The sequence below is a fragment of the Aythya fuligula genome, chromosome 3 (genome assembly GCF_009819795.1).
Source record: "Aythya fuligula isolate bAytFul2 chromosome 3, bAytFul2.pri, whole genome shotgun sequence".
Classification (NCBI taxonomy): Eukaryota; Metazoa; Chordata; class Aves; order Anseriformes; family Anatidae; genus Aythya; species Aythya fuligula.
In genome coordinates this window covers 48,159,296-48,185,515 of record NC_045561.1, presented here as the reverse complement: position 1 = coordinate 48,185,515, position 26,220 = coordinate 48,159,296, and the positions used below count along the sequence as shown (strand labels likewise).

At 37.6% G+C, this 26,220-nt stretch overlaps 1 protein-coding gene across 1 annotated transcript; it reads right to left on the bottom strand.

The window, feature by feature from the left end:
* Positions 1–465: 465 nt before the first annotated feature.
* On the bottom strand, positions 466–26,220 carry LOC116487806 (plasminogen-like). Its single transcript, XM_032185007.1, has 19 exons — positions 26,172–26,220; positions 23,323–23,458; positions 20,798–20,904; positions 15,285–15,399; positions 14,310–14,449; positions 13,603–13,723; positions 13,357–13,475; positions 12,434–12,596; positions 11,711–11,841; positions 10,785–10,950; positions 9,776–9,942; positions 8,743–8,891; positions 6,763–6,856; positions 5,137–5,257; positions 4,214–4,288; positions 3,704–3,844; positions 2,878–2,984; positions 1,777–1,922; positions 466–627 (listed from the first exon to the last, which is right to left on the bottom strand). Exons 1-19 carry the CDS (start codon positions 26,218–26,220, stop codon positions 466–468), a joined length of 2,409 nt encoding a protein of 802 aa, XP_032040898.1.

Genomic DNA, 26,220 nt, shown 5'->3' with positions numbered 1-26,220 from the left:
GTTTCTTCTTTGTTTTGTGTCCCTGAATTGGTAAAAGGATGAAACAACTCATAGAAAATGAGAAGTATTCTCCTTTTTTCCTTTGTTTGAGACACAATATCTTGGGAAATACAACAAGAAAAAGTCATTGTAGAGTCTCATATAAGATTGAAATGCAGGTGTCCAGTTCCAGTTGATGTTGTTTTTCTGACAAGTATTTCAAAGGTGGGTAGGTCTATTGTCAGACATAGCAAACCACAGAATATACAGAAGGAGGGTAACACACCATCAGTTGGGTTTCTTGGCAATAAACATTAACTTATATCAATTTTAAATGGATGATCATATTTATTTTACTTTTTTGTTTGTTTGTTTGTTTGTTTTTTGTTTTTTAAATGAATGATTGTAGCTTTAATATTGCACTTGGAATCTTGTAATTTCTAATGTGCATACTGCTTTCCAGGAGAGGGCAGTCCATACCCAGTATCAGTTGTTTTCCATTACACTCCTAATCCAAGGAATATAATTAGAAACTCGAACATAAACTCCAGGTTTCATGGGTTGGGCACAGCCAAGGCCCCAAGAAGTGACTCCATGTTGGACAAATTTATCTTGGTCCAGACAGACTAGAGGTCCTCCACTGTCCCCCTAAACAGAGTGAGAAAGAACAGAATGAAAGACCAGTGTGCAAAGCGTGGCACTCTTACAGGAGGCACAGAAATATCTCTTGCATGAGAGGTCTTCATATGTTAAAAGAAAGCACTGGAGCTTTAACCAGAAAGGAGCTTTCTAACACATACTGTAAAGTTCTCTCTTCTTGTCAACTCTTCTAGTCAAATAAATGTCAACATCAGGAATCTTACTGCCCTTAGTAACTGTTAATCTGTGCTTCCTTCCTCAGTCTCTTCTCTGAGGTGTTTACAGCTTCATGGTCAGAGACCAAGTGAGTGCATGCATTCAAGACATAGTTATTAAGACGTGAATGCACATCCCTCAATGGCTTGCTTGACCATCACCGTATTTGTGAATAGGGTAGCTGTGCTGTGTTGGCAGTGGTGTTGACTTGCCTACTGAGGCAGGCAATCTGCTGGTTTTGGACTTCTTTCCAGAGTCATCTCTACCTTTTCAGGGAAGAAAAGTCTCCAGTTTTATTCAGTATGTTAAGCATTTCTAAGCCTTTTCATGCATTTAAATAAACCAAAGAACTAAATTTCAAAACAGAATTCCGGAGAAGCCTTCATGCTTTGCTTGTGAGATATTACGAGCAATTGCCAACTATATTCTTCCTTTTCAGCAAAAGGAAAGTTCAGCATGAAGATTGCTTCATATGGAGTGACTTGCACAGGCATTGATGCTTGGTAACTCGTTGTTCCTTTGGCCTTTGGTATGCCTAAATGGCAAACTCCACTCTACTGATCCTTTAATGCTAACTGGGATGACTTGGATTGTTAACTTAGCTATAGTATTGGAGCTAGTCTAACTGAGACAAACAAAGTGGTCTGGAAAAACATCAGACCATTAGTCATTCCAGGCTGGTTCCCATACACCTGGCTCAGGCTGCCATGTATTTCCATTTGCTTTGTAGTTCAGAAGTATCTGAAAAATTACCTGCCGTGCTTCCTAGCAGCATATGAAGGAGCAAAAAAAGAATAGAATCCACATGCATTTTTCAGCCCTTAAACCAGGTGGTGTGGCAACATCCTGAGGCTAATTTTAAGCCTCTAAGGAACAGAAGGCAACGTACTATCTGATCGGAAAACATTTACAATAAAAACTGATACTCATAGAATTTCTTACCTGGCAGCTATCTGTACCTCCATGAATATTCCCAGCACACAGTTCATGACTTTTGACTTTCCCATTCAAAAATTCAGGGCGGTTGCATATTTTATTCTCAATTACAGGGAAACCAGTTTCTTTTAAGTAGCCATCACCACCAGTTCCTTTGCAAATGAACAATATATATTAAAATAATAATAAAAAACAGCACAATGAATGACAAAGGTAAGTGAGCATCTCTGCAAAACAACATTGTGATAGGAATAAGCAGTAAAATAAGTGTAGCATTTGTGCACTATGCATGTACTTTTCATGTATAACATAGAGTGATTCCAAAATCAGTAAGTGTTATCAGCATCATGGCACTTATAATCCTCTACCACCCACCAAAATCCACATTGCACTGCTTGCCCTTACTGTTCCAACAGTAAATCCATATGGATTCAGTACCCACAATATTTGGGGGAGTCATTCCCAAGCCATTTTATTTGTCAGTATCTGAGAATTTCTCTCTGTGGAAGAAAGCAGGTAGGAAGTAGGCAATTGAAAATGGCATGACGGGCAGAAGCAAGGAGGCAGAGAAGATAAGATGCTCTTCTCAGACAAGACAAAGTAGGAGGTGTGAAAATGTGAGCATGTTTATATTTGAGTGAGGCCTTGTGAACAAGGCTGGTTGGGAGAAAAATCACTGGAGAGAATGAGCAAACTGACTTCATGTGATTAAGAAATAGCCTAAATCTAGAAAAACTTTCCTTCTGAATGTGTAAAAGACCACTTTGAGGAAAAGCACAGTGGACTGAGAAATGAGTAAATATCACAGAATCACAGAATTGATGTCCTTAGGTCTGTTTCTCCTCTTTTAGTACTTGTTTAGGGAGTTTCAATTTACATCAGTCTGAGTGATTTTGGACAATCTAAATCAGGAGACATTGGAAAGAAAAGCAGTACCTGATGAATTGTGATGAAGCATCATAAAATTATAGAATCATCTAGGTTGGAAAATATGGACACTTACAAGCTCTTTTTTGAGTGTTTTTGGCACACAGTGAATGTATTTTGGACACAAGTCTATACCCAGCTCCAAAAATGGAGCTTTTGGGTGTGTTAATTCTGTCTCACCTCTTGTATCTCCCCAACCTGTCACATAGCACTCCTCTCTTCCTCCTAACACAGAATTTTCTTTAGGCAAGCAAACTGGGATTACATGATTATTGATGATTGCTGGGCTGAAAGAAACAAACAAAACACTCATTCAGGAGCAATCATTAAAGCATTTATCCTTCATAGTACCTTCAGTTTTCTAAAGAGATTTTATACAGTCAGCCTTTTTTTTTTTCCCTTGAAATCCTAAGCTTCAGGTAAATGTTTTTTGTTGTTGGTGGTGGTGTTGTCTCCAACAGCATGTTGGAGAGAGTTTCATACCAATGGAAACATATGCAAGCAGGGCCAACCAAAGGTATTGTATCAAAAGTTCATACTACTTGCCTGCACAGAGGACAACTACTGGAAAAAATCCCCTCACTCTATCATGGAAAAAGTATGGGTTCACACATATTAACATTGCAGCTTTCAATCCTCATTACCTTACCAAAGTAGAAGTGTGTAGGGAGAGATGCACAGTGAAAGCTCTTCTAGGCACAACCTCCATCTACTCTGCTGCCTTCACCTTGCCTCACAATGGCTGGCACCAAGCACATTGCCAGCCTGTGTCACCATCCCTAGTCATCCTCCCCTCCCAAAGCAGCCCCTTCCCTTTCTGAAGCCCTGCAACTGAATCACCCTGCTTTCCACTGGAGTTTCTGCAGAAAGGGAACAAAGAGAGGGCCACAGCATGTAAAGAAATATACATTTCAACGACATCCCCAACCAATCACTATTTAGTCAAAATAGAGGCACACCAAAACTGTCCTGTCAGAATGAAGGAACACTTCAGGTGAAATGATACCTCTTCAGTTTTAGTAGAGCAATGTCCACTCTGTGCGGTTCCTTGAACAATTTCTCAACATCTATTTTCTGCACTGATGACTCCAATGCTCTTTCTCTGTGTAATCCAAGATATACTTTATATGCAGATGGCCGTGATGACCTATTGGAAATGATTGCACACAATGAGCTGATGAATGCACACCCAGGAAGTAGAACTCTTATGACACTGTTGGGCACCTTCTGCTATCAAAAGAAGAAAAGTAAAGCCAGCTTTGGCATAAGCTTAGTTTTGTAATCCTTTATTATGGCCTACAAAATCAAACCTTGCTGGATAAATTTATCACTTCTCACTCCTTGTTTTTCAGTCAAAACTCTGCTTTAATGAATGACAAATAGCCTTGGCTCAATTCTTGTATGTGCAAACTGAGTAGAGAGACAGCTCAGGTTGGTTATTAGGCCCATTTTGTTTCTCCTCTTATTTTCTATCTCATATTTAAGAATTCTGATGCAGATTATGATGGATACTTACTTTTCTAGGCAGTGAGCAGCAGTAAGAACCCACTGTGGGTCTATCAGAGTTCCCCCACAGAAATGCAGGCCAAAACTGTAATACAGCAGAAATTAAGGTTTAAGGTGGGCAAGTCAATTGCACATCACTGCAGTTCATCAGTTAACCCTTCTAGCACAGCCTTTACAAACTGAAGCTCTTATTCTGCATTTTTATTAGGAATCAAACACTTAACTTTCCTTGAACAATATTTCTTACAAGGACAGTAGTGTTGTGTAGACATTTTTACAAAAACAGCTTTATTGTTGTTGTTATTATTATTATTATTATTATTATTATTATTATTATTATTATTATTATTATTATTATTATTATTATTATTATTATTATTATTATTAACCAGTGTTTTTATTAGTGGAAAGCCTTATGCACACTTTGTATACTTTTTATGCACTTATGTATACTTTTTTAGAGATCATGGCTTTTATCCAGCTCTGATCCTAGTCAGAAAGCTTTGGAACTGGCCTTGATTCCTAAACAAGATCTGTAGTAGCTATTAATTTAAATTGTTTCCTCTCCTTGTAGGATACTGACTCTACAGCAGGACATAATAACAGATTTAACTTCTTTCTTCCTTTTAGTGAAATAACAGCATTTTTCAAATTAGCAATTGTGCCTATTCTATAGGTATTTGTCATAAAATAAGAGTATTCTGGGTTATCTAAATTACCTTCTAAAAGATTATTAAACAACCTAATTTAGAATAAATGAATAGCCTAATAAAGTTTATTTTCAACTTTTAGTTTAGAGGCATTTAAGCCTTCTACAGTTTTTAAATGCAAATTAAGTTTTCCCTTAGAGTGTTGCAACCATGTACAGTAACATCCTGTGAGATGCAAAAGTTTCTTGATTGTGAAGTCTAGCGTAATGGTGAATGGCTATACCTTGTTCGGAGACTGATTTGCCAGGGCCAGGAGTGTGGATGTGAAATACACCCAGCAACAATCCTTTGAGCACACAACTTTTGTTTGACCTTGGATTTCCCACACTCATACTGAGCAGGAGCTACAGAATAAGAAAAAAAAAATTCCCTATGAGGAACTTTGGAGTATTTGCTATATGTATTCACTCTGCACTCAGAAAACTAGAAGTTGAACCTCTTATACTTATCTCTTCACGTTTTGATCTGCAGGCAGTTATATACTACATACCATCTATGTTTCGTTAGGTTACCTTCACCTGCCACGCTTAAAAATGTCTGGTAATTTTTTTTCTCATATGCTTCTTGGTTTTTAGCAAAATACACGATTAAAACTCCAATGAGGTGGAAAAAAAAAAAAAAGGAGTGGAGGGAAGAAGAAAAGAGAAAGAAGAAATAAATTCTCCCAACATCTTTAAATGTATTCTTACAAATGACAGCAATGCAAAAGCTGCAGAGCCAGCTGTATTCAAACTAATCTTAGTGGTACAGCACATGAAATTCAATCCCTGTCTCTGTGGAAAAAAAAAAATCTGTCCACTCTTATGCCAGGCTTCAGATGTCTCAGAACTATTCAAAAATGGCAGATTTTATTTAGCCATGGAAAACTGACTCTTAACAACATGGCATATAGATTTGTTTTTGTCAGCAAAAGGAACTAAATAACGAAGCTGAAGGCAAAAGCATATTTCCTCTGCTTTTTAAGTGAACAACAAAAAAAAAAGTACTTTAAAAAGAAACTGGATCCTCAAATGAAGACAATAATCGCTTGAAAATGCATTTTTTCCCCTACAAGTCCCAGCCCAACACTTTCAAGGCAGTAGTACTTTCATAGTTACGCTATGTGCAAATTATAGAGCATCTTATTCTTGTTTGTTCTGTTTTGGGGTCTTGATCAGAGGTACATAAACATATAAGCATATTTTCTGTTGCTTGCAGCTGAGAGGATAAAGCATCAAGAAAGTCACCCTTGTTTTGAGTGGGAACTATTTCCTGGCCTGGCTTTTGTTGTGATGGACACGAAAGGATTTGAAATCAAAATGCCGTAAAACATTATGACTATCTACATTTTTACACCACCTCATTCAGAGTTCTGAACTGCGTTATTAATAATGAACAAGACAAGGGAATTTGGTTAAATACTGGGGGCCAGAAGAGGGACAATCTGTTTTACATCCAGGTCAGAACCAGAGTCACATGAGCAGGGGATGCAAAAATTTTGCTGAGGTAAGAGTATTCCTTGTTCAGCCTGGCCACACGCATCTTATGACTCAGTTGTGCCAGGTGACCAAGCAGGAGCAGGGACAATTTCTGCAGGACAGCCACATTTTGAAATACCTGGCAAAACCCCCATGGGCTTCAGTGTGCTCCAGGAAAATCTTGTGTTCTACTTGGGGTTTCTGAGGAGTAAGCACTACTCTTAAGAATTCAGACACTAGTTTCAAGCATTACTTCCCCAAAGCCTTAATCTTTCTAAAGCTATTTCACTGTCTTAGAATAGTCTTTCAGATTAATCACTGAATGCTCTCCAGAGGTCATAAAAGATGGTCATATAAGAAAGAGAGACACTAGTCTTTAAAGGAATAATTACGGCACTTGGGAATGTCACAGTACTCCCAGGCTTTTCTTGGGTCTGTTGTGTAGCACCAAGGTCCATTCACATCTCCATCAGGATTCCTGCAATACTGTAACAAAGAATGAAGATACCAGCTATTAATAAGAAGAGGAAGAAAAAAAAATCTAATGCATGTTTCAGAATAAAATCAAATTAAATTTGGGAAATAAATTTCAATTCCTTCCTGATAAATTGTTTCTATTTCATTAAAAAAAAAAAAAAAAAGTGTAATTTTTCTGTTTTCTGTGTGAGTTTAAAAAAAGATAGTAAAAACAAAATCTCTTCAACTGTCTCCTGGCAGCAAGCTTCTCTAGAGCAAGCTTGGATTTCTGACCTCTCAAGAAATGTAGGAGATCTTGACCTAGAGGTTTTCTGAAGCACTGAATTGTCAACTCCTACTTCCATTGTAGTTAGCAGGAACAGCAGTGTCAGCTCTGAGGTCTTTTCACACCCACTCTGTTTTCATGATTGTGGGGTAAGTAGGTATTGTGTAAGGTGATCTTGCTCAACTTAGTGTTGCCTATGAGTCCCAGGGGCAGGGGTGTAGTGTTCACCCACACACGTAGGGTTTTGGGTTAGCTGAATTTTGTTGTGATGAACCCTACTGTGTAGGGTTCACAGGCTGTGCTGACTAATCTCCATCAGCAGATACATCATACAGTTGCAAGCTCTCACATGGAAGCATGTGAATTTAGGCAGTGTCATCTCAAATCAAATCCCACCATCTGCACATGCCTTTATTGACCACCCTAAAAGACAGAAAGCAAGACCACTCAGCCCTGAGATAGCATCTCACTCCTACAGGCTTAACACAGTCCTGGTCTTCCAGAACATCTTCACCCTCTGTGCCCTGCCCAGAGCTAGCATTCGGTAAGTAATGCAGACAGGAGGGGAGATGGGGTATAGACAGAGACAGACTGCCACATTGCCCACAGAAGTTAGAAACAAGAAAAGAAAACAGTTTGAGCTCCTGGACTCTGATTTCCCATTGTAGTCTCCTCTTTATTTAAGAAATTCTACCAGGTACTTTTCTAGTTATAGAAGAAACTATACTCTTGAATTATAACCCATGCCTTAGAAAAAAGGAGAGGGTAATTGCTTCCCTTCTACAAGAGTCCCTACTAATTACTGTATGCAAGTGCCAAAAGGTTATGGTGAGCAGATTTTCATAGAGCATTCCCCCAGTCTGAGCTGGAATTCAATAAAGTCTATGTGACACTATCAGAGAAACGGCTAAAACAAGCTCTAAAGTCATGTACCTGGGAAAAAAAATCAAGCTGGCAGCATCAAGCAAGCTCTTTATGTCACATTCACAGCTAGCCACAAACTGGACAAGCATGTATGTGGGATGTTACAAGCTGGAAACATACAGCTGGAAACATAAAATCTTTTAATGGGTACACATGTTAAGACTAGAGATAAAGTTTAGAGATGGAGAATGAGTTACAGAATGGGTCAGAAGCATTTATATCCTTGCATGATGGGCTGCAGCAGAAGTTGGAGGGCTTTGTAGGGGGAGGGAATTAGTAAAGGCTTAGGGCTGCAAACCATCATGTATATATCTCAAGGAACTTGGACTGAACACTGAACCCCCCACATCTCACCTGTCACTCTTGACACTGAAACCTATGACCCTGGTGTATATTTTTGGCAGAGGAGGCAGAGGTACTGCCCACAGACCAACTCCAGATAGTCCTCAGCAGTGGCGAGAAGCAAATGCTGATCTGAAGCCCTTTGACTATGCTTCAAAAGCATTTGGTGTTGCTGCTGGGATCTCTGTGCGTTCCGATGAAGAACAGACTGATCATGTCAGCATGAATTAATGTGATCAGGTTCTTGGATTGAACTGAGGAAAACAAATCAATTTACAAAGACCTGGCATGAAATGCTTGCTCAGGGGCCATGAAAAGGAGGAAAAGATCAATGACAGCAAATATTAAATGAGCAGCTGCTTACATTGTTATCCAGGCCTGCTTCTGGATGAGTCAAGGGAGTGAAATAGTCATGGCTGTGTGGTCTCTGAGACCTCCAATCTTGACAAGTCCTGCCCCTTGCAGTTTTCGCTACCGTGCCACGATAATCTTTACCATTTCCATTAATGCATTCTGTGAAGAAAAAGGAAAAGGAAATGACTGTTATGATTGTCAGCTGTGAGCTATTGGGCCACATCCATTCTTGATGGTGGTGTAGCAGAAATAAATTTGAAGAAATGTTATTAGGACTTATATGTCCTACTTAATATGTGTACATGGAAAGGAGGAAAAGGTAGTGTCAATGGTCTCTAGCAGTCACATTTTAATTTGCTTGCATTTGAAAAGCTTTCTTCATGATTATGAAAGCTATAAATCAAAGAAGCTTAGATTCAGGTGACCCCTTCTGACTCCAGAAGCCAGGACCACAAAGGCCATGCACTCATGAAGTCTTTTCCTTATAGGCACTGCTACCTGTTCATCACCATGTTTTACAGTACGTAAAAGGCAGTAATACATAGTCATTCAAAATTACTACTTTTCAACCTGAAAAACAGGACAGAATAAAAAAAGAAAGCTGGATACAACAAAATTGTATCTGAACTGAATTCAAAAGGCCAGCTGTCGTCTGGTAGGAAATGGAGCCCTGGAGATATGGCACAGGAAAATATATTCTTGGAACAGTTTCCAGCAAAATGCCATGACCTCCGTATTTGTTGTCACTGCTAGCAGACCTCCCACCAGAGTGTATAGACTATCAGCCATTTGTTTCCTTGTGTTTTCAATATTGCCTGATATCACAGATGAAAGATCCTATATTAATCTAAAATTGAATACAGAAACTATCCTATAAAATTCTACAAGAAAGTTCATTAAGTGATGAGAGTGGATGAGTTATTATATTAAATTCTGTAATTATTTAGAATTCTCTTTCATTCTCACTAAATTCTATGACTTTTGCATAAAAAGCAACTTCTTTTTTTTCTGTTATTCCTGAGAGGAGCAGAAATTATTCTCACCAGGATCTGGTTCCAGAGTTGTCTGAGGAGGTTTCGGTAGAGTGATTTGTAAATTGTCATCACACTTCTTCAGATTGCAGTACTCCCATCTCACACCTGGGTCAGTGGTGTAGCACCACGGCCGGCTATCAGCATCTGGGTTTCTGCAATAATTCTGCCTGAGGTCCCTACAAATGCAAGCATATCATATGCCCATCCATGCCACAGGTCTGAGAAGAACTTGAAATTATATTTAAGAAAGCAGGACTGGAACAGAGATAGTGCATATCTTTTATCATGTACAATGTCAAACAGATATCTTATTTCCAGCATAAGGAAATCAAGAAAAAAGAAAATAATTTTGAAATTAAAATTTAATTATGAAAGAAAATTTAATTATGACAAGTACTTATTCACTGTTGAAGGCATATACTACTAAGTGTTAGGTCAGAGGTTGGACTCGATGATCTTGAGGTCTCTTCCAACCTAGAAATTCTGTGATTCTGTGATTCTGTGTAATACTGTTTATAAATCCATATAAGTAAATGCAGATATGTATATTAAAGTTCTAATTCTTTTTGCTTTTCTAAATATAGTAATAGATTTTAGGAAGACATATCTTTTTAAATTTCAAAATAAATAAATACTAAGTGTTAAGAATAAGAAATTCACTCATCTGTGAAGACTAGGAAGCAAAAACTTAAATTCAGGAATAAACTATTGTATAGAAATGGTTTGTTTCAGTATAAGGAAAAGTTTATGAAAATTTTTAATTTGTTTAAAAGCAATATAGAAACAGTTAACAGTCTAAAGCATAATAGTAACAACTGTGTTTTGTTTCAAGATGATATTAAAAGATAATCTTTCCATATTAAAAAAAAAAAAAAAAAAAGAAAAAAAGGAAGGAATTTTTATCAAGTATGCTCCTTTGCCAACTTTAAAATCACTGTTGTTTAAAGGTGCTAAAAACAAAAATATGATTACGAGTGGTCATTCGTGAAGGAAACATGGAAATGGGAAATACACATACGCATTTGGGAACCGGTCTGACGTTTTATTGTGACGGTGTGGTGACATTGAGTTCCAGGCCTGACATTTCTTTCCTGTGACAGTGAAAGATGTTGTGCCACGATAACTCACACCATTGCCTCGATAGCACTCCTCAGTAACTTGAGCTTGCTCAGGCCCATCAACAGCTGTAGTGAATAACAGAAACGCTTCCCTTGAATCTTTATACTTGGACATTTATATGTGAACACAGAAAGCCAACAGAAGACAGCAAGCCAGAATACTTCACTGACTGCCACAGCATGCTCCTTGTAACAAAATCTTTCTCAAACTGTAGATCAAAAAGACTAAAATGTTTGTGAAATTTCATGATATGCTAGATTTAAAGCACTTGTACATCAATTATACTGTCACGCATGCATGTTTATTTCAGCTAACAATCAAAATATTCACACGTGGATCAAGATTTCTGCAGACTAGGGGAATGTCTGTGACTACCACACACTTGCACATGAAATAAGCCTACTTTCTGTAAGGAGAATATCATTTTGATTACTTCTAATGAAGCTTAGGTACAGTGGTTATAAATTACCTTAGGTTTTGCTTTGAACTCAATTTGTAATGAACTTGCATGTAAAGCTAATTAATTTTTCCATAGAACATTTAAAATTTAGAAGTGGAGTGAACCACCCTCCGGTAAAAGACAAATACCTCTGTTACTGTAATTTTTCCCAAGTTGGGTCAGTAGGTGGCTTAGTACTTTCTCTGCACTTCTCCATCAGACTGAACATACTAGCCCAGGCTCCGCACCGGGCTCAGGAATTCAACTACTAGATAACATTACTGAGAGTTATAACAATGATACAACTCAGCAGAGGGCCACCTAAGGTTTTTTGCAATAAAACTCAACAACACTTCCCTACTTCAGATGTCTCCCATTGTTCTTACCAGCAGCGTCTTGCTCTACTCCATCACAGGAGGGAATGTTGCAGTATTCCCACCGAGCAGTTCTGTCGGTGGTGTAACACCATGGCATCTTCTCACCATCAGGGTTTCTACAGTAGTTTTCCTCTAAATTCCTGAAACAGAAAACGTGGCTAAGAAAAGCCGCTCATGGAAGCCTGATAAAGGGTATGAACAAGGAGGGAATGTATATTGCTGTCCAGTTTACTGCTGTATTTATGTCTGGGTAACTGCTATAGGCATTTACTGATGCCCTTTACTAGATGAATAATTGCAATGCACTGATGTTTTGGATGTGCTAAATCAGACACCTACTGGATGAGTAGATGATTTGAGGATTGTGCTTCATGTAATACTTTGAGGCCAAGAACAGTGCAGAAGAAACATAGAGTGAAAGTATCTAGTCATAAGCAAGTATCATAATAATTACTTTCTTATTTTACATAGTCTTGCTCAAGCAACAATACAGTAAAAAGATGAACTGAAGAGGGAAAAAGATAATTAAACAGAGCTTTAAAGTCAGAAGAGGACATGCTATTACCCAAAACCAAGAAGTTAATAAAAATAGGAAAATGTGTGAAAAAAACAACTGAAAAGATGATTGGCACTGGTGTAGCTTGAAGACTGCAACACAGTTGAAGAAAAATGAAGTCATTCTGCGCCTTGATACTTCTCATGGGCAGCGAATACAGGAGAGGTTTCACTTACTTGCAGGGATAGTTTTCAGGAGTGCGAGCATGTCTGTGAGGAGACTGAGCGCTCCAGTGCTGACAGGTATTTCCTGATTCAGTAACAGATATCGTGCCTCGATAGTCTTCTCCTCTTCCTGATAGGCACTGACGTCCTGGTGCAGGTTCTGGTGGGGGTGTTGCTATTGCAGAGTTAAACACAGAGTTTTACTGGGTCAGATTTATAGCTTTCCTGGCAGATAAGGTTTAAAGAGCAAAATGTTTGGGAAGTCCAAAATGTACAGAAAATATCTACAAATATTTTCTTATCTTCTTTGTCTTTAATTTTAACATTTTCACAAGCAGCCACATGGTCCCTTAGCTGCAGTCAGGAAACAACACAACAAAGTGTTAGCAGCCCCATCAGAACACGACTGGAAAGTGAGCAAATGGTAATATTGTGAAGAAAACTGGGGTGAAAGTGGCACATCAGATACAGGTGTTAGTGCAAACATAAAAGAGGTGTACACTAACTGGTGAGAGTTAGGGGCGACAAGGATGATGTCTGGTGAGAAGCCACCAGTATGGTGGCAAGGCCAGGCCTTCACGGGAAAAGGAAATTGAACCAGAAGTGAAAAACAAACAAACATAATAAACATAGAAGTTTATCAGAAAGAATTAAACTACCATCAAAAAGGGAACACAGAAGGAATATCTGTGACAGAAATCTTTACACTCAAAAGAGCTATCAGAGGCTCATTTCAAGGTAATTTCTTTCTATTATTATTATTATTTCTTACTTTCCTGTTTCTTTTGAGTTAAAAGTCAGTATTTCTTATTCTTTCCTCTTTTTTGTGGGGTAGGGTGGGGCGTGGCTCTTCTGTTTGTTCTAGCTCTTTACACCACCCTGAACAGAAGGTGTCTAGATGTATTTGTGTCTAGAACTCTGTAAGTCAGACTCACTGCAACGAGGAATGTTACAAAATTCCCAGCGTTTATTCGGGCTGGTAGTGAAACACCAGGGCCGGGGTTCACCATCAGGATTACGGCAATAATTCATCTTCAGATTTTTCTCTGGAAAACTGAACAGGAAAACAACAACAAAAAAATAAAGTCACTAATGGCTAGCTGTATCAATTAGCCTGTCTGGGGCAGAGTGGTCTTCAGGCCACCTTGATGATAAACTTCTCATCACAGAGTCTGACTAACTTTTCAGGGAGGTATCCGTGAGAGTGAGGTTGCTGGGAGTCCCAGCGCTGGCACTCAAGTCCAGATGCTGTTGTTGCAACTACTCCTTGATAGTTTTCTCCACTGCAGTGCATGCACTCCACTGTAGGAACAAGGCAGAACGAAGACAAGAGAAACAGAAAATTCCTGTGAACTGATCCATAAACATTCACACTCACCTCACTTGACAATCAAGAGTCTAATCAGAACCCATGGCTGAAAGTCAGCCTTTTTTTGCAAAGTAAAAGCTACATTTTCTAGGTGAGTTGAATTCAATTAATTGATTACTTTTAGAGTATTCTGTTTAAAAATACATTACAGACTATAGTTCTTAAAATAGATGAATTATTAGAATGACTGAGATATAATTGAAAATCTGTGCCTTGCTTCTATCATGTTTTGTTGACTTTTGCATTAGTAACCATCATGTGGTTCAATTCTAGGATTAAGATATAAGAACATATTTTTATACCATTCTTTTGCCTAAGTAAAAATCATTTGTATAGCTGTTTTGGGAGTCTTTTGATATCTTTGTGGTTGCTGTTGAAAAACTTTACTAACTTTACTAAAAACTGAACTAACCTCAAATATGGAACAAATCATCAATTAAAATTAAAAGTATGAGAATAACTTCACAGTCTTGAACACATCTTCCAAAAAGGGGTAAAAATTTGTATACATATCCTGACCTTCACACTCTGGGATGTTACAGTAATCAAATCTGGTATTAGGATCTGTTGTGTAACACCAGGGTCCCTTTTCATCATTATCAGGGTTTCTGCAGTAATTTTCTTCCAGGCCTGCATTAGGGTATTTTTCAGGTGTGTAACTGAAAAAGAATTAAAATGGGATTAGAGAATAAGACAAATATCCCAACTGTTTATCTGAGGACTCTAGACATGAAATCTGTATCAGATGACCATTATGAAGATGTCATTCATTAGAAGTCTCCTAACAGCTACTGAGTGCCTTAGCTGAAGGGTTACCAGTGCCATAGCTGTAGAATTCAGGAAATCTGTTGTTTTTAAAGCCAGAAAAGTCTTTAATACTTGCATTCGCTCCAGCTATCCAGTTTCCAATAATTTTTGCTCAGCCAAGGTACTTTTTAATACACAGAGAAAAGTCTCCTTTGGCACACATTCCCAGGAGATACTATGAGAAGTACTTTGCTGAAATGTGAGAGCTCTCTCTGACCTGAATGCTATGCTATGTCACTAGGTGGTTGCTAAGTAAACCTGGTTGGTTGGTTGTTTTTCATTAAAAACAATAAATACTGCCTTGTTGATTGTCTATGGATTCACTGATAGAATGATGTATTCTGTTTCTTTTTATACCTTCAGCCAGGAGAAGAAATTGCTCTGCTGAGATTAATGAAAAATTCTTATTTCAGAAGAACCAACAGCTTTCCTGTCTATCATTTTGCTCATGTAATGACTACAAAATTAAACGCAACTGACAAGACTGAAAAACTCCCCTTTGATCATGCAGCCCCAATTACGCAGGTGTCTGTGTTCCAATTCAGATTAAAGAAGGAAATTATTGTAGGAAATTATTTTATAAAAACTTGAACACCAAATGCATTGCTTATAAGACTACTCAGCATACATAAATGGCTTAGCAACATTTCAGAAAAACATGAAAATACAAATATGAAAAGGCCATACTTAGGTTTATGGGGTATACTATCAGCCCACTTCTGGCACAGCACACCCTTCTGAGTTTTGGCTTCTGTTCCTCTGTAATTCACCCCTTTTCCCTCCTTGCATTCTAGAAGATAAACTGAAATGACACATGCATAATTAATCAGTATCATCACATGTCCATTGGAATTCAGCATATACAGAATCAATTTTTTCATTAAAGTTCACCATGTCACAAATGAGATTTAATTAATTTGTTATATTATGCTCAAATTCAAGATAAAATACAAGATAAAACAGGTAGTTGGTTGAAAGTGCAAATTATACATGTTTTTGTACCCTTAGCTTTCAAAACTTAGTAGTCACTTGAAAAGAGAAGAGAAGAGAAGAGAAGAGAAGAGAAGAGAAGAGAAGAGAAGAGAAGAGAAGAGAAGAGAAGAGAAGAGAAGAGAAGAGAAGAAAGGAAAAGAAAAGAAAAGAAAAGAAAAGAAAAGAAAAGAAAAGAAAAGAAAAGAAAAGAAAAGAAAAGAAAAGAAAAGAAAAGAAAAGAAAAGAAAAGAAAAGAAAAGAAAAAAGAAAAAGTAGAGAAAGGATTAGTAATGAAACCCTGTCATTATAATAGTCAAGGGGAGTATTAATGTTGACATGAGCCTGATGTTTGCATTGGTATCCTTGAAAACATTAAATTCTTTTAAATTATTAACCTTTACATAAAATTAGACCTGAAACCACAAGGTTGTCACTTTTTTCCTGGAAGGAGGAGGGACCAACCACAAATCCACTGCAGCCTTTTAGATCTCCCTGGGGGGTCTGAACAGCCATCTTTCCAAGCAAAGAGCTGATTGCTGTGACATGAGAGTTGGCATGCAAGTGGTGGCTCTGCCACAGCAGAACAAACTTAGATGTCTGCAAGTTCCCTTGGAGCTTCTGCCTCTGCAATTTAGGGAGAGTCACTGCCAGGCAGTACGCCCTCCAGCTTGGAGAATGAAGCAGGAAACTCAATAGATTCTCTGCCCAAAGCAGTGGGTTACATGACATGGTTCAGCAGCAATACTGAATTCAGGTATTCCTGGCTCCCAACTGCATCTTTTTTTCCCAAGGCTTTGTCACAGCACCTGCACAGCTGCATTAGTGCAACTGTTGACAGGGTCATGCTGTTAACAAGACCTAACGTGAAAGAAAACTTCCCAAAAAGCCTCACAGTCTATAGAGAAAAAATATCCTCAATGACAGTATGGGGAAAAAATGCAAAACAGTGGGTGAGAAATATCAGACACCCATAACAAAGCAGAACTTCAAACTCTCATTAATTTTCCGTAACACTGATTAGTGCACCATTTTTCCAAACTGTGTTCTGTGCAGAACCCATCATTAAAATTAATGCATTAAAAAATGCATCGTAGAAAGTATCTGTTTCAAGCCTGGTCTACAGTGCAGACTCGTGCAGTCTCAGGGCTTGCACATTCACTGTCTCTGAACTGAGAATGATGTCAACCTTGTTCTCTTCTCAAACAGCCAGTAAAGGTTAAATGGTAAAATCTATCAATAACCCTTCCTCCCCTCCACCCCCCCACCTCAACTTCCCCAAAGTCCAAACATGCTGGCCATGAGATTCCTAAATCTTTCTTAGTGAAATTACCTTTTGTGTTTATTAGCAGATGAAATGAATAATTTTTGTTAGCCACTTATTTGTTTGGTTAAGACAAGCTTCATAAAGCATTTTTACTTTAAAAATATAGATTGAATTGAAACAACAACCTATTATTTTTTTTCATTTTATTTTCTTCCCCTCCCCACCCAGGAATTTCAGCATTCTTTACATCTCCCCCCCATTCAACATTTTATTATGCACAGGGTATGTTTCATCAGCCAGTTCCTCCCTTCTAGCTGCAATAAAGCAACTTCTCTTTTAGGTTGTGACCTGGCTTGTCTCAGTGTCTTTAAGCAACATCCAAATCAGATATTTGTGGAGATCCGGTTTTGCAACAGCTTTTCTCATCATTTCTTACACCAAAGCTGATGTACAAGCACAAGATTAGCATACACCTACAGAAAGACTGTCATTTTACACTGATCTTCCTTAACAAAAGTGAAAAGAACTGACACTTGAATCTGAAAATAGTTCCAGATCTTCTGTGGGCTGACAGGTAGTTTAGAACTAGATTTATGAGGCTACCTTTAGGCCTATCTTCACTTCAATGTATATATATGGGCAAGTTTATTCTAGAAACTGTAGCTGGAAGCCATTTGGAACCCTCAAACAGTTTTGCAATAAATTAACATTAAAAACCTGAATAACTGAACATTGAATCAGTCAAACACTGACTCTTTCTGTTTGCATAAACTTTTGACCGTTTATATAACCTTTAAGTTTCTTTCTGTCTGATGACAAATAACTAACTTTGATCCCCAAACTCAACCCATGTTCCCTTGGGTTAACTATTTACAAACAGGTATGTGCATAGCAATCCCCAAACACTAGATTTTATTCTAGTTTTTTTAATTACTCTTTCTATAACCCAGAGAAGGTCAAATTCCTGTTCTATACCACATGCCATAGCAAAAATGATTCTGTAAATTCTGTGATTATTTTTATATTATTATCATTATTATTACTACTATCATTATTATTATAATAAATATTAATATATTTATTATTAATATAAACATGTTAATAATAACAATAACAATAACAATAGTAATAATAATAATAATAATAATAAAGGCTTCAGCAGTCGTATTGCAAAAATATCTGGGCATGTGATAGGAATTTCCTTGAAGTACCTGGATGGAAGCAGGTCCTAGGGACAGTGATATGGTCTGCCTAGGTATAAACTACATTTTCCTTTGTGTTCCATCACAGCCGATTAAAATGATGTTATCATTAGAATGGACACATAATTAAGACCCTCTGGAATGAAGAGATGAGCAACAGAGAAACCATCTGACACATACACACTAAGGGCTACATAAACATACTGTCTGATATCTCAAAACTATCCAAAGAAGAATGTTTCACAGCTTTTCCTACAGCTTTACTGTACTTATGTGTATATACACAGACATGCATATATATATGCATAGTCAGGACTTTATTATGCTTTGTATGAATCTTGGAGATGTCCCCAACAGTAACCAAAAACTCGTAAACCAGAAAAGAGAACAACTTTTTTGACATTCCAGGTCAGTAAAACTACATTTTTTTTTTTACATATCTACTGCTGCGGTTGTTCTCTTTTTCAAGAAACTAAAATCCATGCCTATTATCACAGAAAGATACCATAACAGATTATCTCTGAATATTGCAGGACTGTCATCCAGGTTCTAATGCCAGTGAATCCAAATGATGTCTCAAAAATGATAGGGTAAGCCAGAATAACAGTCTTCTGATCACAGTACTGAAACAAAATCACTACAGAATATCTCAAAGTAAGACATTTGTTTAGATTTTTGAATTTTCTTACTTGCTGATAGATCCATTCTGTTTTCATTCTACAATAGCAACTACAGCAGATTGTTTAGTAATCATGGTTCAGGGAAATTCCCACCAGTTTATGGCTATAATAAAAACATCTTATGTTCAAAACATTAAATTATCTATCAATTATATATACAAAAAGGGAAACTGTCTATGGGCATCAGAGCTTTATCAGTACTTATTTTAGATGGATAAAAATAAATCTCTGCCAGAAAAAATAATTCCTATATTAATCTGACCATTTAAAACATCAAAGATTTTCAAGCCAGGCAGTGAGTTAATAAAGGCAATTTAGTATTACATTTGCTATTTTTTTTAATTATAGTAGTTCTACTAAATATTCTAAATATACTAGTTCTGGGAGTTCTCCCTGAGCAAAAACTGAATTATGAGTTGACCTTAATGTCAGAGAAAAAATCAAACATCTCCTCAAAGATTATAAAAACAAGAAAAAATACACAGATGCGTATTTTTATATGTAAAATATTAGCCTGAGAAGGACCCTCATAGGTTTTGGCTCAAACCTCCATTCAGCTTCTTAGCTGGATGAGGCTGCTGAGAGCTTTGTGCAGTCAATACCTGTAGGGGTGGAGGCTCCACAGCCTCTCTGGGCAATGTGGTCCAATGCTTTCCCACCCTCCTGTGAAAACTTATATCCACCATATCTGAATTAAATTTCATTTGGATGCTCAGTTGCAACCCAGATAAAGTTATTAAATGAGTGTGTAAAATCTTATGTGAGCTAATCACATAACATTACTTTATTTTTTGAGCTTTGCAAGTCAACAGAGGAGTAAGAATGCAGTTTTGTGGAGCGAACTGGTATTTACAGTCTAATTATTGGGAGTCTTGACTTTTGCTAAGAAACTGTCTTTCTGAGACCACTGGATGATTTGTACCACCTGAGAGACCAGTTCATTTCCTTTCTTTGTTGAAGGAGGCCATATCTATGTTACCTACTAGAGTTTCCAATTTCTGAACATTCTCAAATGTATTAATATATTTTCTTAAAAGTTACAAATTGAAAAATGGTGAAATGCAATGATGACAAAGTCATTTAACAGAGGGCATCACTGATTCTATTAAAAGGTTAGCTGATTATCTCACGTCTGGTTGATCGGTAAGGTTATTTTTGGTGCATTATTAAGTCAGGGAATGATACAATAAAACTTACATTACATTAAAAATGAAATACATTCCTTCTTCCCTCTATATAGCAAGAGATCAGTGCTTGATTATGTAAGTCAAAAATAGTCTTAGAACCCAATCATTTGTCTGCCTGTGGCATAAGGTGATAGATTTCTTAAAGAGATGATTAAAAATTGGATAGGTTCCATTTCTTAAAGGTAGACTTACTATTTGCCAGATAGAATAGGAAATCAAATTAACTTTAGACAAAAAAAAAAAAAAATCTATGACTAAACTGCCTCCCCCCAAACAAAAACAAAAACAAAAACAAAACACATACAAAAGGAGAATCCAAAATACCACCACATCAATTAATTATATCATACACATGAATAATTCTGAGAACAAATGAAACCAAAATAAAATTGATTTGAGTACCCCTGAGGTAAACTATGATTACTTTAGAGATGCATATGAAATTATTCGGTAGTTTCTGCCAGTTTTCCACTGGACAAAGGTCTGTCTTAGAAATCATTGCCAACAAAAGTAGCTCCTCCTAGTACCCTTGGCAGAGACAGAGAAGATGGTAATGGCAGAGAAGATGGGTTAGTGGCAGGTTTAAAAGGAGAGAAGGGACCCTTATGCACCTCCTTTACTTCTAGAGCTATCTGTGTTCTCAGAGCAACAGTGTTTTTTTGTGTCCTGTGGATCCCCAGAATTTAGGGAAGAGGGAAGTTGCTGGAGCACTAATCTAGGAAAAAAAAAGCTGGCATTTGCTTTTCCAGCAACGTTCCAGAAACCTGGTATTAGATGAGTGCTGATCTACCCACTTTGTGTGACCCAGTGAGGATGTGGTCCTAGCTACAATAACACTATGTTAGTCTAACTCAAAAGGATATCTCAGAGAAATAATTTCAAAATGTAAACTTACGTCTTTTTTCATAAAGAACTGCATTTGTTCTTCTGAATATCACTGATGTTTTGGTGTTCTCAGCCAATGTTAAACACTGTTGGTCTTTACTGGTGAATAAGAAGGCCCTATTGAAATTAAGAGGAGAGAGCAAAGTAAGAAACAGTAATTGAATGTGTGCATTATTTTCCTGAACACCCTTTCTAGTATTCAGTTATCATTTTGGAAGCATGGCATTTCAGCAACATTTAAGATCCAGCCACTGTTTCACAAATCATTTAGTATCCCAGCTCCCATTTTCAGTGGTGATTTGACTTCTGAGTCTCCATATCAAAGTCAGGTTGAAAAGGAGCTATATGACGAAATCATGCCTAGGGTAAAACAAAACAAAACAAAAAATCCCACCAACATTTATAATGTGCCAGAAATGCCAGAGAACATGTCAAAGAGGATACATGCACAAAGGACCTTGACCTTGTTTCAAAAATATTCGTGTTCATTCAAGAAGCGGAATATTCTACAGTATTCAGCAGTTACCAAGGAACAGGTGAAACACAACAAACCAACACCATAAATTACCTTGTGATAAATGTTTTAGGTCATCATTACTTGAAGCAATGTAAGCACTTTGGAAAACACAGCTATTTGTTCAGTAAGTGTCAAGGCTGTTAAGTCTGCAAAACTAGTGGTGTAACCTTTACAACTGTATCCAAGGAAAACTCTTGGGAGGCTAAGTAATTTCTATTGTTGACTTTTCTGAACCAATGAAGAGCAATAGAAACATAGCATTAAGCAGGCAGGTCTACTCTAGGAAATTAAACAATGACAAAACTGCTCTGTAGCCCCGAGATCAACCGGCATGGTCCAGGTGTGCCTGTACTTCTCAGTTCGCACAGCCTCTTCCCAGAGGAGTGATCACATCTGAACTTCCTGCTGAGTCCGTGAGTTCTCTGAGAAGTACTGGTTGTTCTAGGTCAAAAGTGAACTCAGTTCTTCCCCCTGATCCAAACCAAGCTCTTAGTAACGCTAAATTTACATTATGGTTGGATCTTACAAGCATGGTCCAACAGTCAGCTAAGGCAGAAGTATTGGCCTACATTCATTGGTCTGAAGCACTGAGATGACTGTGCTGGCCTGGTCTTGAAATTCTGCTTAACATCTACCTTTCGTCCCCCAGATTCTTCCCTGCCAGATAGAGCCTGTTCTCTACTGGTCTTAAGAGATCTCACAGTTAATCAGGGATGCAAGGACAAAACATCCTAAAGTCACTCCACTGTCATGTGATGGACCTGAGGTAGAGGCTAAGGACCTGAGGTAGAAGATAAGGAATGATATTGAGCCCAAAAGGTAGCAATAACTCCTTACAAATTGTGAATATATAATCTTAACATAGACTCTCATCCTCTCTGCCTTCATTCCTACCTGCCTGGGCTAAGTACTACTGAAGATTTACTTTCTCTGTGTAGTTTTCAGAGAGGGGAGTCAGATCAAAGGGAGTAAGTGATACTTTATGCTGTCAGCAAACCTCTGTCATCCTTTAGGGTTATTATATCTCTTTAAAATAAGCATCATTTTCCCTTTTACTGTCAGGTCCTCACCTTTTTCAGATTCAAAACACAAAGTTATAAAATACATAAAGCAGTCAGCACCAGGGTATCCCTGCCTGATAAAAACCTGAAAAAGAACCAAGTGCTGGAAAGAGCGCTGCAGACAGTCAATATTCTGAGTTCAAAAAGATATCCTGCAGAAGTGGTAGATCTACTCATGATGATTAGAAGAGAAAACCTCCCTGCCTCAAATGGGAGGACAGCCTCTCACTGCAGTCACGGTTTTCTCTCCTCAATACTCCAGTTGCCTTCTTTACAGCTGAGATAAAATGAATGGGCTCCTGAAGCTGAGGTCTGGAAGGCTCAGAAGCCTTAGGCTCAAAGCAAGAGGCTCTGCTAAGACAGGATCCTGGGCAAAAGCTGGTTGTATAGACTGGTTAACATCTTTCATCCTTCCTAATCCCCTGGGCCTTGTTAAATGCAAATACAGAGAGAGTGCTTGGCCAGAAAAATGACTTAGATTTAGATGCCTGTCTCCTTCTCACAGTAAATAGAAGTTACCCAAGTCCAAAAAATGTAAAATTCAGAATAATGGACATGTCCTCAAGATAATACGTAAGGCAATGAACATGAGCAATGTGATTATTGCTACCATAGATTTCCAAGCAATTACTTATGACTCTACTGCAAAAGGAGTGTAAGAGTCCTAATGAAACTATGTCAAGCTGGTTTTCAGCATGTGAAGCTAGACATTAAGAGATAATAATATTTTCCAGTAAAAATCTGACATAATTTTCTTAATTGTTCTCTGTCTTCATCCATGTCTCTCAGGCATTAACTTTCTATATGCTTTCTGGTTTTCCAACAAACCTCAGAAGAACATGTTCCTGGGATATTTTTCTAAAGTTTAGTCAATAGATAAAGTAGACTACTCCATCATCTGTACATGTGCATGTTTCCACCATCTGAAACATATATATAGGAACCAGCAGAAATTACCTGCAAGTGAATTTAGTTTCAGTTTCACACTGCTCCGCACATTCTTCTATAGTATTTGTCTTATAAATCTGCTTTTTTGGGTTAAGCAGCCAAGCTCCCTCTGTTTTCACATAGCTGTCTAGTATGCTTCCTTGCACTAAAAGGAAAAAGAGAGAAAGAGGTAAGAATGTGAGTGCAGAAATTATTAATTTCAAACCTCCATGTTAAATTCTTTGTCACCTTGATGAGCAACATCATCATTTAGTTACAGTAAGAAATCAGTTAATGGTGACATTAGCTGATTAATTAATTTAAAAAGGCTTTTCTTGCATGGTGTGGTAAAGGGTGGTGTCACTGAAAACCCAGTGGAAAGCAAGACAGAGATGTGGCTTGAACAGTGCTTTGTGTCATTCTAAAACTCATTAAACGTAATACAAACCTAATGTATAAAGTGAAGAGAACAAAGAAAAATGAAAAAAAGTAGTGTGTTTTCAGAGACATAAAGAATATATTGATTGTCCATACTTTGGAGAAAGTGTAGAAGTGGGACTCAAAAAAACTGTTGTCCGTTGCTGATCTCTACCCATATGGGACCATTTCAGTTTTATTAGTCACACCATATTTATATCTGTTAAAATTCTCTTGCAAGAAATGAGCCATCATTTTGGTGTTATCACTGTAGTCATGTTCAGTTTATCATTTTTTAAAAAATAAGTCTGTATTTGATCTTACCTAATTATTAAGGTAGCAGATGTTGCCCTCTATTGCAATGAAAGAACACAGGACAATAAACCGGTAAATAAATTAATCTTACAGCTTCTGAGCTACAGCTGCGTGATCCATATATGTGACACTAAAAGGTAGTCTTGTGTGAACCAATGAACACCAAAAATGCTCAAATAAAATCCTCTTGTAAAGGAGTTTGCCATTTAGTGCTTCTGTTGTTGTTGTTGTTGTTATTGTTTGTTTGTTTGTTTCCTATTGCAGCTATGCAATTTCTGAATGCTTAGATATAGTTGACCAGACTATGACTTTCATGACTCACAGCTGCAGGGACATGGAGTTGCAGGAGTCTTGTGATTTTTTTACAGTTTCTTTATTGGATGAGCATATGATTCTATGATTCTACTGACAAACATTTGGCTCTGGCAGTTATCCATTCTGCATGGTTTCAACCCCAAACAGGCATTTGGCCCATGGTCTTTGCAGCATACCCCCGTCCTGCTCTGTCCACTGTTCTGCGTTCTGATTTACACAGTTGCAGAACAAAAGGCATACAGGCTACGAATCATGGCTTCCCCCTCATAAGTGACAGACATGCAAAAGAGGAACTTCTTTCTTCATCTTCTAACCCTTTTCCTTCTGAGCCATTGCCCAATGGCAGCAGGATGGGGAGAAGGAAGCCTCCTTCAGCTCAGACCTATAGCCTCTGATCAAGAGACTTTGCAGGGCTATTTAGTTATGTCTTTGATACTGAGGAAATTTCTTTCAGGCAACTACTTCACCCTTCCCTAAGGAACGTTCTTCTGTAGTGTGAAACAGGCTGGCATGAGTCCTGGTACAGTTAATTTCCTTCAACTGAGTGCCTGCAGTTGAGTATTGCTCTTTCTGATAAATTTGCATCTACAATGTAGAGTTGATAACATGGATATAAGAGCTAGACTATACTTCCTCTCATACCACTGCAAATCCAGAGAGGTTACTAGATGTTTTTTTCTGTGTGTATGCTATGGGACAGAGTGGCCCTAAGTGGTGACAGTTTGTGCATGAAAGAAAAGCATAGTTAAAAATAAAATGAAGATAAAGTGGAAAAGGATACAATAAAAATTCACATGACAGGCACAGGGCTCACAGATTCCACTAGATATTTCAAAACAAAAATGACATTTAGATTAAGTCAATTGTGAATGAAAACATTAACCTGGATTAAAAAAATAAAATGTCACAGTGGTGCTGTAATGCTTTCCACAACATCAAGAGATTCAAGTGAAGAATCGAAGAATTCCCTCTATGGTGTAGCCTCCTTGCAACCTTAATTCTGTTCTGTTGACTCTTTGGCATAACATTATCATAATATTTATAGCATTTGATTTTTTAACAATATTGATTGGGTCATAACTTGCTAGGAAGGGCATAACACTTTAAGAAAACAATGAAACTACATGCAACTACAGTAAAAATGTGATACATTTTCTTGCTACCACTTTCTCAAAGTCTATGGATTTTTTCAGTGTAACAAAGACATATTACTGCCTTTTTCAGAAATGCAAATATTTATAGCTATTCAATGAAAGACTTGCAAGCAGAAATAGAGTATTGTAGACAAAAGTAAAAATCCTATATTTTCCACCTCCTTATATAATTCTTACTTATTTGTGAGGTGTATTTGATTTGATTTAGGGTGTTTTTGAAAAACTCAGTTTAGAAACTAGAATTTAAAGATGATTATTCTTAATATTAAACATTACCTAGAATTTTTAATGCTGGGACTTGCCTCTAATATTTCTAGTTGCTAAAACCTATTCATACACTTTTCTAATTGTGACCCCTTTTATATTTTCCAATTACACATGAAAAACACATGTCCTTGCCAAAGGTACCACCATTTCTGGCCATTTGGAATGTTGGCAAATGCTTGCCATTTGTTCCCATGCACACACCAAGGCTGTTGCTCTTCTCATGTCTCTAACCAGAGCAACCACAGCTCTCACTCTGTTCAACAGCAATTCTTGCTGGCCAGTAAGCCCCAAACCCACCCTCATCCAGGTAAGTGGTGGCACATGGATTTGGGGACCCGTCTTCACAACATGGAGCTTGAAAGCATTTGGCCCCCATCTCCCCCTTGCAAGTGGAAGGCAAAGGACTCTTACCCGAGCTGAGCACAAGAAGAAAGAGCAAGGCAGCTTTGCTAATTCCCAT

Bases quoted from the DNA above. Each gene is read 5' to 3' on its own strand.
- LOC116487806 (XM_032185007.1), bottom strand. From the start codon at position 26,220: ATGGGAATTAGCAAAGCTGCCTTGCTCTTTCTTCTTGTGCTCAGCTCG. The intron at 15,400-20,797 runs GTAAGTTTACAT...GTGTCATTTCAG, and splicing joins AGTTCTTTATGAAAAAAGAC to TTTATCTTCTAGAATGCAAG. The intron at 12,597-13,356 runs GTGAGTCTGACT...ACTCTGCAATAG, and splicing joins TTGTAACATTCCTCGTTGCA to CAACACCCCCACCAGAACCT.